The sequence below is a fragment of the Zingiber officinale genome, chromosome 8A, assembly GCF_018446385.1.
Source record: "Zingiber officinale cultivar Zhangliang chromosome 8A, Zo_v1.1, whole genome shotgun sequence".
Lineage (NCBI taxonomy): Eukaryota > Viridiplantae > Streptophyta > Magnoliopsida > Zingiberales > Zingiberaceae > Zingiber > Zingiber officinale.
This window is the reverse complement of record NC_056000.1, coordinates 28,324,274-28,339,186: the sequence shown is the minus strand read 5'-3', so window position 1 is coordinate 28,339,186 and position 14,913 is coordinate 28,324,274. Positions and strand designations below refer to the sequence as shown.

General features: G+C 36.0%; 2 protein-coding genes across 2 annotated transcripts; both read right to left on the bottom strand.

Moving 5' to 3' along the window:
• Window positions 1–378: 378 nt before the first annotated feature.
• LOC122008199 (vegetative cell wall protein gp1-like) lies at window positions 379–2,191 on the bottom strand. Its single transcript, XM_042563828.1, has 2 exons — window positions 1,742–2,191; window positions 379–1,644 (listed from the first exon to the last, which is right to left on the bottom strand). Exons 1-2 carry the CDS (start codon window positions 1,902–1,904, stop codon window positions 581–583), a joined length of 1,227 nt encoding a protein of 408 aa, XP_042419762.1. The 5' UTR covers window positions 1,905–2,191; the 3' UTR covers window positions 379–580.
• A 2,863-nt stretch (window positions 2,192–5,054) lies between these two features.
• LOC122008197 (uncharacterized protein At2g33490-like) lies at window positions 5,055–11,612 on the bottom strand. Its single transcript, XM_042563826.1, has 10 exons — window positions 11,247–11,612; window positions 10,575–10,647; window positions 10,023–10,097; window positions 9,518–9,579; window positions 9,355–9,423; window positions 8,739–8,767; window positions 8,455–8,659; window positions 8,153–8,368; window positions 5,741–6,766; window positions 5,055–5,486 (listed from the first exon to the last, which is right to left on the bottom strand). Exons 1-9 carry the CDS (start codon window positions 11,361–11,363, stop codon window positions 5,768–5,770), a joined length of 1,845 nt encoding a protein of 614 aa, XP_042419760.1. The 5' UTR covers window positions 11,364–11,612; the 3' UTR covers window positions 5,055–5,486; window positions 5,741–5,767.
• Window positions 11,613–14,913: the final 3,301 nt, after the last annotated feature.

The window sequence follows — 14,913 nt, the reverse complement described above, 5'->3', positions numbered from 1 at the left end:
GTTTGTCTAATCCTATGGAAATTTTCCATCGGTTGTTGAGTAAATTTGAGAAGCACAAATGGATCATAGGAGATGGCTTTCCTACATAAGGGTTCGAGTGTCATGCATTTATTTGTGGTAATCAAACTCTTATTGTTTGGAAAATTCGTCAGTTTATTTACCATCGCCCAAGCCCTAGGTGTAATTTTAGTGGGTGCTTGGTTCGCAGCTGAGAATGAGGATGATAGAAATTGGGAATGAGAATGAAGGGTTTTTATTCTCCCCATTTTACTAATTAATGGTTCATTCATTCTCATATTTAGGGATTGAATTCGTAGAACCCGCCGTCAATCTCTCAAATCAAACATTCATCAATCTCTCAAACCAAACATCAATCTCTCAAACCAAACATCAATGGAGCATAATAAAACTAGAAAATTGATAGAAAAAATTAAAAATTCTTGGCTAATATTTACTATATGAATAATAATAATGCATTTAGTGCATAGTAGCATTTATTAAGTGGGCAAGATCAAATCGATCTTGCAGTCTTGCTATTTAACTTGATCGCTGATGCGGAGGGGGAGCAGATTTCCGTTTCTCAAGTTGGTGGAGGTGGCGATGGCGATGGCGGAGGAAATGGGAAGGGCGGGAATGGGAAAGGAAAAGTTGGAGGTGGAGGAGATGGCGGAGGTGGAGGCGGTGGCATAACTCTCGGTGGGGTGGGAATAAATGGAGGGAATGGTGGAAACGGAAAAGGTAATGATGGAGGTGGCGGCGGAGGTGGAGGCAGTACTGTAGGTGGGGAGGGAGGAAAGGGTGGAAAAGGTGGGAAAGGGAAGAATGGGGGAGGCGGTACAGGTGGTGGCGCGACAGCCGGTGGAGTAAGAGGAGGGAACGGAAAGGGAAACGCCGGAGGCGATGGCGGTGGAGGCGAGGGTGGCGGAAACAACGGCGGGATGGGAGCAAATGGAGGAAAAGGGAACAAAGGGGCGGGCGGCGGCGGCGAAGGCGGAGCAAAGAACGGAGGAAACGGGGTGAAAGGAGGGAACGGGAAAGCCGGCGGAGGCGGCGTTGGGAAGAACGGAGGCACCGGCGGGAAGGGGAAAGGAAAGGTCGGCGGAGGCGGCGCGAACGGCCACGGCAACGAAGGCGATGGCGGCGCGAAGGGCCACGGGAATGACGGCGGCGGCGTGAACGGCCACGGAAGCGACGGCGGGCTCGGGAAGGGGAAGGGCCAAGGCGGGGCGAACGGCCACGGGAACCCGTAAGGGGGCCAAAAGAACAAAGAGGTGTTCCCGGAGCTCCCCTGCCGTCGCTCGCCGCCATCGTCATCTCCGCACAAGCTCGCATCTTTCTTCGGCGGCCGGTAAGTCAGGGCGTTCAGATTGTAAAGGCACGCATTCCCCGCGCCGGATCTGACAGCAAAGTGCTCGCCGGAGCTGCTCAAACCAGGGACATTGCAAACGAGCGACGGGCTCTCGAGCAGGCTCGCTCGGCAGGAGGACTCCAAATCCCGGCCTTCTCTGCACTCAAACCCATCCACCGCCGGGATTTCGAGCCTGTACACGCCAAATTTGTCTGTAATCCTCTCTCCGGTGAAGCTCATCTCCCCTGCGCTCGTCGAGTTCACCCTCAGCCTGCATCGCACTCTCACTCTAACACCTGGAAGAACAATTCACCCAAGAATCTAACCAACCATGCACCAATAACACACACACACTCAAAAACAGAAAAGTCGATCTTTTTTCATTTGCTGCACCTTCTAAGAAGTAACTGTGCTCGGAGAAATTGTTGCTGGCGCAGGCATCGCAGAAGACTGTGCCGATCACAGTGACATTCGAGATGGCGCTCGGATCGGATTCACGGCACAGAGACTTGGTGAAGAACAACGACAAGAGGATGACGAAGCTTCCTGGATTCATGGGGAAGAGAGCGCGGCGAGGAGATGCTTCCAGATGCAATTACTCGGCAGGTATAAATAAATTCTCTCAGAAACGCTCTCTTTCTGTGAACTGGGAATGAGATGGTCAAGCAGGGAAGGAGAGCATGTGAAGATTCTCATGGCATTTTCTGTGGCGAAGAGTATTTTATTAGCTTTAAGGCAGCAGAGAAGCTTGTATGGTTGTGATCACGGGTTGTGAAGACTTCAGCATGTCTATCTCTCTCTCGGCTACTGTTCTTAGCGACGAGCATGATTTGATACAAGAAGACAGCAAGTGGATGGAAGGTGTGTGATGTGTTCTTCAATAATTTGCAGAAGAGATGACTGATGCTTTTGATCACCTGCTTGTTTGCCTCTGCCATGGAAAAAATCTTGCATTGGATTAGTTTAGTTTTCTTCGGAAGAGCTACTTTATGAAATACGACTACAGTTTTTGAGGATCCAACTCACTTCTTATCTGAACACTCTTTGTTGACTCCAAGATGGGAGATGAGATCCTCTGTCCCCAAAATGCTGTGTTCCCATGTCCCAGAGACGATCGGACGGCCTAAATCACATCTCAAGAATGCAGTGTATATCATGAAAATATCATAGCCGTCCGATCGGCTCTGGGACATGGGGACACAGCATTTTGGGGACAGAGGATCTCATCTCGTCTTAGAAAGCGGACATCTGTATCTCTCAATTTATCCTGATGAGGGGCACCTGGCGTGAGGGTAATCATGTTTATTACATCAATATTTAAATAATATTAATTTTACATCTTGTGAGTCTTACAAAGTTCTTTCAATTTGTTTTGTAATTTAAAAGTATAGTATTATTATGGTTTTCACCCTCAATTCATCAAAAATAGCACATGGTCAATAACAAGTTATTGTAGCAACTAGCAAATTGCTGCTATACGTTGTAACATATACCTTTTAATTGCTATACAATGGTGATGTTCAGATCCTAAACTTTAAAATTTAGTTTAGAAATAAAGGATTTGTATCGGTCCGGTAATTTAAGGGTAATTTGAGTTGTTCCTATTTGATAGGGCATCCATTTGGTGATTTCTTTTTTCATGTAAAAAAGAGTATTCAACGATTTTGATTTTTTTTTTTCTATTTCAGTTTTTTTCTCCCAGAGAATTGATGAGATTAGTATTGCTTAGAAAAACTTTAAAATAGAGGTGTAAGGTGTTTCATATTCAATATGATGTATAAATTTCTTTTGGTAAAAATATTTTTTTTAAAAAAAAATAATGAATTTATTATTTTTTGTGTTTGTATATTACGATGTCATAACTTTAAGTTTATTACCCTTTAAGGTTGCTATTGTAAAAAGGAATACAAAAGTTCCTTTTTATCAATAAAACAGAACCAAAAACTAATCTTTCCTTAATTGGGCCCGGAAAAGAATTCATTGATTGTTTGTTTGTTGTTATTGTTTTTATTGGAGTTTGTTAATTTTAGCTAGAAGGTGAGACAAAAACTCTAGAGGCAATCCACACAATAATAAATGCATCTTATTATTAAGTGGCTCGACCTAGGCATTTATTATGAGACAGACTCACAGTTGCCGACAAAGGATGGTGGAATATGGCATTTGAAGAATCAAAATTTTTTATAGACCTGAGGAAGACTAGAAGATGAACAAATTAAGCCAACTCATCAAACTTAACAAGGCTTATTTAGTTTGATCTAGTCGAATCCAACTTCGATTGATCTTGATTTGCAACATTTCAAATCTACGAATTGGGTTCTTTTTAACCATAAACAAAAAGAATGGTTAAATCCAAAAACAATCTTAATATTAGAGGATCAAGAAAAACGCTAGAGGGGAGTGAATAACGCTCATAATTTTATTATATTTATGTAAAACTCAGACTAATAATCATAGCAGAATAATAAAAAAAAACTTGACAAGGTTAGTTTTATTTGATTTAGAACTTTTGACGACTCATATTTTAAGGTCCGTGATCGTCGATCACTTTCGTTAGGTAATTCACTGTCAATTCAGAAATGTACAAAATATGAAGATACAAAGTTTGCTTTTAAAGTAAATGTACCAACTAAAAGAAAGTTTCGGCATACAGCACAGTTGTCGGAGCATCGTTGCAGCATCTTTGAGCTTTTGAACTTGATTAGCATTGTTTTAAAAGTTGTGTTGAAGGTCTTGTTCGAGACCTTTTAAAGCTTCATCCAGACGTCTCTATTCCCATTGAGGCGCCTTTATTTAGAGCGATCTGATCCTGATCTATCATCGTCGTAGCTTATCCTGATCCAAGCGCCTCAATCCTAGGTGCCTAAATAGTTGACGTGGCACTGATCGGATGAGACTTTGCTCCCTGAGGTATTATCCTATCACAAGTACCTAGATCCCTTCCAGGTACCTCAGTTTTAGGTGTCTGGATCTCTTCCAGGCACCTGGACCATCTTAATCTAGAAATCTAATACCTGCATCACAAAGTTAGTATAACAAATATATGGAATGCAATAAGGTCAGTCCAGTTTGGACTGTCTGATCATGACTTTTTGGTTTCCTGTGAAACTCTAGGTCGAACCCCAAGACTGTTCCTTCAACAGGAAACACGCCCTCACCTACTTCTCTTAGGAAAATTTATCTTTTGTCAAACACTTGTTTGGACTTTTGATCATCTTTTTTTTTTTTGACCTCCAGGACTTTCACTAGATGTCCAATCCTCAACCCGCCTAGACTTTCGCCTGATGTCCGTGACCCCAAGATTTTCGCTCGATATCCTCGATCTGTCAAGTCTTCTCTCAGTTCCCTGGATTAATACTTCGTACCTAATCTCTTGACCAGAGCTTTGTACATAATCCCTTGATCAAAACTTCGTGCCCAATCCCTGTCCAAAACTTCTTTACCTAGTATAAACTAGGACTTACCTGCACCCTCAACTAAACTTGTTAGATTACAAATTAAACTTAAATTTGAATTATTTATTAATATTAAAACTCAGATTTAATACCTTGTACCAACAAAAGTTTGGAGCCAACAACCAATTTTTTACAAGACAAAAAGCAGGGCAAAAAAAAGGAAAAAGACACTGAACTCTACTTTCAGCAAGCACTTTGAATTATCTATTTATTAAAAAAAGATTAAACTAAATTGAAATTTAGATCACGAATTTTGGATATGATCCAATTCATTCAGTTTAATTCACATAGTACAAACTGTATTACTTTTGCAAGAGACAAAAACAAATAAAATACTAAAACTGATACAGTACTGGTGTTTCCATTACATGTATACTTGCATTATAAATGACTAATAACGAAAACATTAAACGGTGATCAGCCTCAATAGAATGAGCTATATGTTTTGACGAGATGACAACCAAAACTTATCTACAGCTTCAAGCAATCTTTTCTGTCATTGCGTATCACACATTATTTAAATGGCTAGTTTTTTTTTTCAGATGGTTTATTTGAGAATCTAGTTTGATTTCTGAATGAATAGGAGCCGGGAATGGACAGGCAATTTACACAAAATTGCAGGGGATACAGCAAAAACATTTTATCTTTTTTTCACGCAAGAAAATTGGACCGCCACCTTCATCCTGAAACCAAAATAAAGCTGAGTTGAGCTCTGGAAACTTAGCTATTCAATTTTATGTAGGACCGAAATTAAGATTCCTTCTTGAATGAAAATGGATGATAATGCAAAAGGAAATGAGCCTCTAAATATGTTCCAAAGTGATTTTTCATGTAACTATAAGGTTGTATACATGCTTATTATTTGGATATTCATTTTAAAATAACTAAATGAGAAAATGAATGAGAAGACAGAAAAAAAGAAGAAGCCTTCACTTACTGCATCTCTTAAAAATGCAGGAACTGGCTATGATGTTGTCAATACTGGAAGCATAGTCATTGAGGGTAAATGTGTTGGAGGTGGCGAAGTGATCTCCTCGATTCTGACTGGATTCTGAGGAATCTCCAACAACTTGGACATAGCAAATACTGGTATTCTTCGGCTATTAGAAGGATTTGAGAAACTGCGGCTCATTTCTCCAAGAGAATTTGGCAGTGGATGCACACTACTTGGACGAGATGACATCATATTATTTTTTGCTCTAGAGACCAAGGGACCCGAATAGCCGATAAAACTGGATGGCCCTGTTGCCTTCTCCGAACTAATTGGTGGCCTAGGAAGCTCGTGAAGCTCACTGATTTTAAGAGATGCTACAGGAGGCAAGGTTCTGGAAGCCACATTTGGGGATATAGATGATTTAGGTTTTGGCATCTGCTGAGATGCCGAAGAGACTGGATGAGGAAATTCTGTTGAGTGTCTATATTGAGGGGAAACAATGGGCTTGTTAGAGACTGGCTGGTTTGTTAAAGGGCCAGAGAAGAAGGCATGCCGGTTCAACTTATTAGCAGCATATGCTTCATGTCTATTAAATGGTGGGCCTGATGGCTTCTCTGAGAAATCAGATGGCATCCAGATGGGCCCACTATAAATTCTGTTCCCTGTAGTTGTTGCATTCCTTGATGACTTGGTTGTGCCCAAAAACTCACTTTTCTTAGGTGACTGACTAGCCTTTGTTTCTAGGGGAGTAGTATGAGGACTTGGATGGGCAGCAGTAGTCCGAGGACCTGGACTTCTATCATTTGGTGTAGGTGTTTCTAGAGAGGGAGCAGTATGAGGACTTGGATTTAGGTTCCTATCATTATGCGGCGTAGGCAAAACATAAGCGTGAAACTTCCTCACTGCGGGCAATGTTTCTATCTTCTCAGTTAAATCAAGCTTCTTATTAGCAAAAATGGGTGCTGATTGGCTGATATATGTCCTCAAATTGGATTTGTGCATGCCCGATTGGCTTTTGCAAGTCTTTTCCTGCATGGAATGAAATAAAAGAGAAAATAAAAAACATTAACTAACCAAGCATGATATAATATGAAATGATTCAGAAAGAAATATTTCAGATTTGTGAGGAACTAAAGAAAAGATGGAAGAAACATGCAATTACAGTACATATAAGAATCTAAAATCAACAGGTAAAGCTAACCTATCTGATTGTATTTATCTCCAAAGCCAGATGTAATTAAATATGATAATGATCAATATATCATTGAATGCTCCACCATGGCAAAATGGATGCATATTTGGTAGTGAAATTAACTATTACAAACTAATTTCTTATTTTCAAAATTTAAACATATTATTTTCAAATATCAGCACAGTTCAGATGGATTAGTTGGTTTCTAAATTATGAAATCATAGAAATAGAAAGGTATCCATGTTTCTGTCATGACAAGCATAACATGTCACTTAAATGGATAAAAGGGGTAAGGATCCCTGTGTTGCCTTTGTAAAGTGAACTGTACTGTATGAGGAACATGGATTGCTGGGCAGTTAGGAAGCTATGGTTATTAGTTAAAAGAACAAGATGGACAACAAATGCTTTTATTGGCAAATAAGGTGGTACAGACATATTTGGAAGACAAGAAATGTCTTACTAAATGTTGTGACTCAACTTGGATTAACAAAATGAGAAGAGGCAGAAGGAAACTTAAAATGATTTAACTGTAACAGCTAAAACCGAATCAAACTTTCTGATTAGGTCTAGGTATATTGCTCAGCTCCAAGTACTAGATCAAAGAAGCAATCCCTGAATAATTAGAGATTCCAGCTGACTATTGTTATCATGTGTCAAAACTTATATTTGACAATTATCCAAAATGGTTCTGAAATTTTTCTGCGAATCAATGTTGTTATCCAATCAGGCTAAGTACAGTCCGCTTCAATAGTGTGTGGGATGGATCTTCATCATTAAATTCAAGATTTCTCAAACTCTGCAAGTGAGTGTTTATTTCTATCAAGTACATGGTGTTTTGCTTAAACTCTTGATGTCAGTTTTCAGGACATGATACCATTAGATGTGAAATGAAAAATGTAAAAAGAGAGAAACAGTTGAGTCCATCTTGATTTACTTCTATATCGATTGTCTATTCTAACAGACAGTTAAAATCACAAGCAAGTTTGTAATTGTTCCACCATGTGATTTTATTGATTGGCAGTGATAAACTGCATCAAATCTTATTTCCATGGTAGCTGTTTTAGGCAACACTAGTTCACATCAACTTCATAGAAATCACTAATAAAACATATTGTTTGTAGATGCTCGTTTTGTATGATAATGTCTGTGAGTGCAGTTAAGTACAATATAAATTATGAAAAAAAAAAGATAATATATATGCACATTGTATTAAAATACCGTACCTCTATATAGTTTCCAGATATATAAACAACATTCTGTTCTTGGAAACTTCTTTGAAAATTAAAACTTAATCCCTCATCATCACTGCCATAAGTGTCATCATCATTGTCATCTTCAAGATCACTGACACTGTAATCAATATGATGTCGGTCAGCAACTGCTTTAACTTGTGATTCAACCATTTCAAGGGCCTTAAGTCCGTTCCTGAAGAAACTTATCTGAAATCCGAAAAGGGGAGAATTAAGGATAACATTTGATGAAGAAATAGCATATTCCTAATGCATGAATGAGAAGTCAATAGTACCTGTGCAGCATGATGGCGAGCGGCCTGAGTCAAAAGACTTTGAAATTGACCTCTCTTTAATGATTTTACCCGAAAGACAAACCGAGCTGCCTCGTCTTCATAATTAGCCTTAGCTTCAAGCAATTCCTTTGTTGAGGTTTTTTCTTGGAAATGACATGACCTCCCTTTTCCTCCACTTGCCACTTCTATGTTTCTATAAGTCTCTCTGAAGAACAAATCCAAATTAAGAACTAAATGTTTAACATGAATGGAAACAAAATCGTAAGTTTGAAACAATTTTATACCTTCTATCATCGCATAAGTGTTTCATTTCCTGCAGCAGAAAAGAATCTTATCAACTAAATAGTATAATTAAATTTTAAATTTGGAACTCATTTCTGGGGCAATATGAAATACCAACAAGAGAAGTTCTTAGCATCATCTCATATTAATTTATCATTCATTTGCTAAATTTACCATCTGGAGTTCTTATACCCAAATGATCTCCTTATCTCTAGATTCTATTGTTCATCTACCATTTTCAAAATTAATCACTCTTAACTATGATCCTTGATAAAGGGTTTTCAACAAGGAAATCACACATTCATATGACAATCACTGGTATGACAAATTAGAATGCAACATCAACAGGATTATAATTCATTGTTCAAGTGGTGACAACGTAACATCATACTATATGCAGAAAGTGTTTGGTCATCTTTAAACTGGTCGTTTTCACAAGGATTGTATTGGCAAAGTCCAATCTGGGTCACCCTAAGCAACATTGTATGATGTCTAGTGACCAATCCAGTCTCAGCCAAAGCACATATGAGATGTGGCCAATGGCCAGGAATTTCTGACTTGAAGATCATACACATGTTGATGTCTTCCAATTAAAAGAAAAGTAAAAGAGTAGCACACCTCTACATTTTCAATCTCACCAAGAAGGGACCTTGATGGCTTATCCATCGTATGCAAGATATGAGAGCGCTGCAAAACAAATAACATTATTCATCGCATTAACATCAAAGCATCCAGTAGTGAACGATTTTGATACATTTATATCACAGCATAGAAGACTCACATAAGAATCAAAATGTTTCTGCAGCTCAAACTGTGCTTTTCCCATCATCATCAAAGCCCTACCTGTAATCAAAGTGGATCTGGTAGTTCAAAAGCTTGAAACATACTTTAATTCATATATATTTGTATACCTAGTAGCTAATCCTTGTTCTGGAATAAAAAGAATGTTACAATGGTATCTAAATCAGGTTATTAACCTTCAGGTTGAATGCAATCCATTTTACACATAGCTCAGTTATAGAAGACTAAGCATATCCATTTTAAGCAAAGTAAGAATGGTAGAGTTGAATTTAGAAACATAAGAGTAAAGAATCCACAGTAAAGGCAATAAATTCAAGAAGAAATAACCAGGATCACATCATCTTCTGCTCAACTATCATAGTATCATAATACCAGTTCAACATATCATGCGCCTTCATTGATATTGCTTTAAGTCAGACCATTGACTTTTAAGATAGTGGCTATTGAAGTGATGTATGGGAAAAAGAAAAGATGGAACTGCTCACCACTGTCTTCATCATCATTCAGTGCAGTTTTCTGAAGTAAACATGTGCCCAGTTCCTCCAGTGCCTCAGAGAATTCTGAAATAAAACAGAACTTGTGTTATGACTAGGTCAATATGACAGTAAATTATATTCATCTTCTTAATACAAGAGTTCTCCTTCATGAATGCTACCATATACATACAGTAGTATAACACATGTATGGTTTTAATCTTTCAAAGAAACTTCTGCAGTTCTACAACAACAACCAGCCCATTCCTGCCCTTTTGTGTAAAAATCGCTATCTCATTGTTTTCTCCTCTCAAAACTTATTAGCTGGATTAGGACTACCATTTTCATCAAACGTTATGCTACTGTAGTCTTACTTAAACCTCAACTAGTAATTAATAGGGCAATAATCACACACATCCGCCTCAAACTATGATATGTTATAATCTTGTCCCAGAATCTAATTAGAACCAAATTGCAAATAAACAAGCATAGTTAAAATATATCATTCCACGGATCACAAACTAAATATCTGTTCTGAACCAGAAATAGACCATGGAGAAGTACCATGCGCATTATTTGCAGTTGTAGCTGCTGCAGACAGTAAACTATCATAGCAGCTTCGCATCTCATGCATATCCTGCCAACAGAGAACATCAGGTTACCAACTTTTACTGTTACAATCACATGGTAAAGAATGGGAGTTATTTCAGCTTATATTATTTTCTATTACAGTAATTTTTTGAGTTATTACAATTTGCAACATTGTAATCATCAACCTAATCATACTTTATATATCCTTTACTACAATTTCATCTACTTGCCCCGTCAAAAGTCTAGAATAAATTTCAAGGCAGAAAATTATGGTTTAATGACAATGTAATGCAGCCCAAGTTGTCGAGACTCAAAAGCCTGATGTTTTTATAGCACTAATACACCGTTATTCAAACGCTACTTGTAGGTGAAAATTCAAAGAACGCTGGAGTAGATATCAGGAATTAAGCCATCTACTATCAAAAGCAAATCCTTTAACCGAAAGCTGAAAATAAAATTCTGAATGTTTCTAGCCAAAAAAATAAAGGAAAAATTTGCAGAAAAAGGAACCTTTGCACGGAATCGAAGTGAAAAATCACAAATTTTCCCCGCTTAGCAAAAGGACAGCAAAAAAAAAAAAAAAAAAAAGACAAATCTTCAAAGCATATTCGGTCGAAACCCCAACGAAAAGGCCCGAACACTCACCTGCGTGGCACGGATCAGCTCGTCCGGTTTCGTTGAGGGCCGGCGCTGCTGCTTCACCTCCTTGCTCTCCACCTTGTTGACCTTCATCCCTCGAAACATCCTCAGCGGCGACTTCATCTTCCGCGCCCTCTCTCTCCTCCCAACCCCTCAAAACCAAGCGCAAATCCTAAAACTTTTCGATCGAAAACGGAAACTAGTCCCAGATTGCAGCTGGAACGACAAGAGGAAGATCCCTTATCGCAGCGAAAGAAGAAACCAAGCTCCTTCGCTATTCCAACGCGTCGGAAGTGGAAATTGGAATGGCAGATTGGAAGAGGGTTCAAAGACTCGACTGTTTATTTATTTTCTTGTTCATCAGGCGGCAGTCAAAACAAAAATGAGGTAGATGTATTTTTTTTTTATCATAAATAATTTTTAAATAGTATATATAAAAAAGTCTGCCATGAACCATATTAGCAAAAATGCCCAATAAATACAATATTTTTTCCGTTAGATGATTGTGGTTTTTTCTGTTTGGTCCTAACTATTTGTCATTATTATTTTTAACTCCAACTTCGATTATGGTTAAAAACACTGCCACGGGGTGAAAACAAACAGGTGTAAAGTAACAGCTTGAAAGTCAAATGTAGGAGTTCAAATGAGTGGAAAAAAAATCAATAGATTGAATTAATAATCTATTTTGTGGTGTAGGAAGGACCTTCAGGTCCATCATCTTTGTCTATTCTATTTGCAACTTTTGACTCGACAAATTAATCTTCAATTATTTCATGACGCCTTGGCTCATGGCATCAACTATAGATATATTAAACATGCCCGGGGCAAAGGTTCAGTGAGGTTTTCTCAAATATATGCATATCCTTTGGTAAATTCCCAAGGTGTCTTTTTAATTTTTGAGAATATTTTTTTTTCTTTTTTTATGTATAATCATTAGAAGAGATATTTTTAATTATAAATAAAATTTAAAATTATTTGCATTTCTATATTCAACCTTAGGTTTCATAAAGTGTCCTAAGATAAAATTAAATTGATACTCGGATGGTAGAATTGTCAAAGTTTGAATCTGATTCATTTCTTATGGAATAAATTTCCCTAGCTCACTTAAGAGACGGTTCAGTATTGTGAGAGACACATGGGATTAGTGTCATCATCTTTTACAACACATGAGGTTTCATAAATTAATTTTAAAATTTTTGTTAGGATCATAAGTGTATGATATTGGATATTACTCTAAAAGTACCTAATTGAACCCACAATCTTAAATTAAACACTTGTAAATCAAAATCTAGCTCCTAAGATGCCAAGTGCATAAAAATACTTGTAATTGAACCCACAATCTTAAATTAAACACTTGTAATTTTCCATAACCTTTAAGCATATTTAAGGTGTCTCTTAACTCTTAAGCTCTAAAATACATGTGAATAAAGTAAAAATTAAAAATAATCTAAAAATCACACTAAAATAATCATAAAAATAAAGTATTTAGCCAAAATGAGCCCATTGGATTGTGGATCTAGGTAGTTGGCATTGCCACGTGTAGCATGAAGAAACTCTTAGGATAAATTTACTTATCATGTTTAATTTCTAGGTATTCCGACTACCGGATTATTTCTTAAAGTACTTCATGCTGCTATTTACTATTGACTAGATTTTTTTTAATAATCAGATATTTAGCTAAACCAATTAAATACAATAGATTGAATTTTTAGTTTCATGGATTGGTGGTTTTCTTTGAATCACGAAAATTAATCTTTGACTGTGATTCATAGTTGAACAATTTAATGGGTGCAAATTTCTTTCTTCTTTGTTTTTTGGGAAAATTAGGTCTGATTAATAAAGGTTAATTTTACTGAATTAAGTGAGCTTAATTTAACACATTATATACTATAAATAAATAAATAAATTACAATTGGAATACTTAACTTAAGCTATCGTATATCTCGTCAATAAATAAATGTCAATTCAAATACAAAAGGTCTTCCGTTCTCTGGAGCAAGTTGGTATTCTTAAAAGTTTAAAGAGTCTTTTGCATAAGTGAGCAAGTGGAAGGATTTGATTGACATTTCTCGTCTCGTAACGGTGATCAACGTTCAACTGATGAGACCGGGAATTTAGACCGTTGACTGGAATCCAACTTCTTCTGGTCAAACAGACACGTGGTCGTCAAGGCAGCTCCGATACTAGTTCACTCGTGTTCGTTCACTCCGGTTACCGAATCCAATTTGATTAATGTTGGGTTATGGCCGTAATAATAGATTTGGTTACATCTGTCTAATTCGATTAAGTTAGCCCTTGGGGTGCGACCTGTTCAACTCGTATTGTCTAATTTGGCCCTTCAAGTTTGATCATCCCATTTGTGATAAGTTCTATAAAAAATTTTCATCCATCATCATAATAAATTTAAAAATATTTATATTATTAAATTTATCTTTCCATTAGAAAAAAATATCCTATAATACATCATAATTAAAACTTAAATCTTAGATATTTAATCAATCACATATTGATAAAATTTTGAGAGCAATTTGATGAGTTTAGTTGGATGGATTGAATGTATAATTTAAATGATATGAATAAATAAAAAAATAGAATTAAAAATATTTACTTTTCATACCATTCTTTAAAAAAAAATTACTAGAATGGAAAAATAGTCCATTGTCATTTTGAAGTTTTTGAAGATAGAAACTCTATCAGCCTTTTTGAAAAATCAAAAGTTTGGATCATCTTTATTTTAGCTATTTGAAAAATGTTTGTTTCTAATTTAGTTTTTTTAGTTTACAAGACAAATATTAATTTGAATATTTTTATATTAAATTTAAAATATATTTAAAAAATTACGAGAATGTGTTATTTTATCAATGGTGAAATGATGATAAACAAAATTAAAACATTTAGACCGATTTAAATTCATCTAGTGTTTACTTGAATGAAAATATAGGGAGAATAAAATAGAAAAACAGTGATTTTTTTCTCATAATAGCTATCTAAATCTTACAATCTGATTAATTCTAGATAGAAAATTCAATCCTATATTTCAGCCATCAAATAAATTCAGAAAATAAAATTTATGTGATGCTCGAGCGTCATTAGTTGTTCAAATATTGCATAGTTGTGTGAATTTTAATCTCTAATTGTTTAGTAAAAACACCTTGTCACTTATCACCATACCATATCCAAGATCTCATAACCAAGTTTCAATATTAGTACTCGAGAATTATAAGTAGAGTTGAGCATTTAGTTAAAATCAAATACCAAATAAATTGGAAATTGAACCAACTGAATTTTTTATGAACCAATCAAATTTTCCTTCAAAAAAACCAAACTGATTAAATATTAATTAATTTGATTTTCAACCGAATTAATCAAAATTTTAAAACTAAATTAATCAAATTTAAACTTTATTTAATTAATTATATTTTTAAATAAAAATAATTAAATTAATACCTTTATTCAATATAATCGAATTACAAATTTTAAAATTAAAAGTATATCAAATTAATCAAAAATCGAACTCAATTTAAAAAAATAAAATAAAATCTGAATTAACGAACTAAATTTTTAAATTCGATTGATTTCCGATTCAGTTAATTTAAAATAATTAGTTTATAATTACTATAATAATATTAAAATAAAAATATTTTTAGCATCAGAAATATAATTTCTTAACATT

Bases quoted from the DNA above. Each gene is read 5' to 3' on its own strand.
- LOC122008197 (XM_042563826.1), bottom strand. From the start codon at position 11,363: ATGAAGTCGCCGCTGAGGATGTTTCGAGGGATGAAGGTCAACAAGGTG. The intron at 9,580-10,022 runs GTGAGCAGTTCC...CTTTGATTACAG, and splicing joins GAATGATGATGAAGACAGTG to GTAGGGCTTTGATGATGATG. The intron at 8,768-9,354 runs GTGTGCTACTCT...TTTCTGCTGCAG, and splicing joins GTGAGATTGAAAATGTAGAG to GAAATGAAACACTTATGCGA.
- LOC122008199 (XM_042563828.1), bottom strand. From the start codon at position 1,904: ATGAATCCAGGAAGCTTCGTCATCCTCTTGTCGTTGTTCTTCACCAAG. The intron at 1,645-1,741 runs GTGCAGCAAATG...TTGTTCTTCCAG, and splicing joins GCACAGTTACTTCTTAGAAG to GTGTTAGAGTGAGAGTGCGA.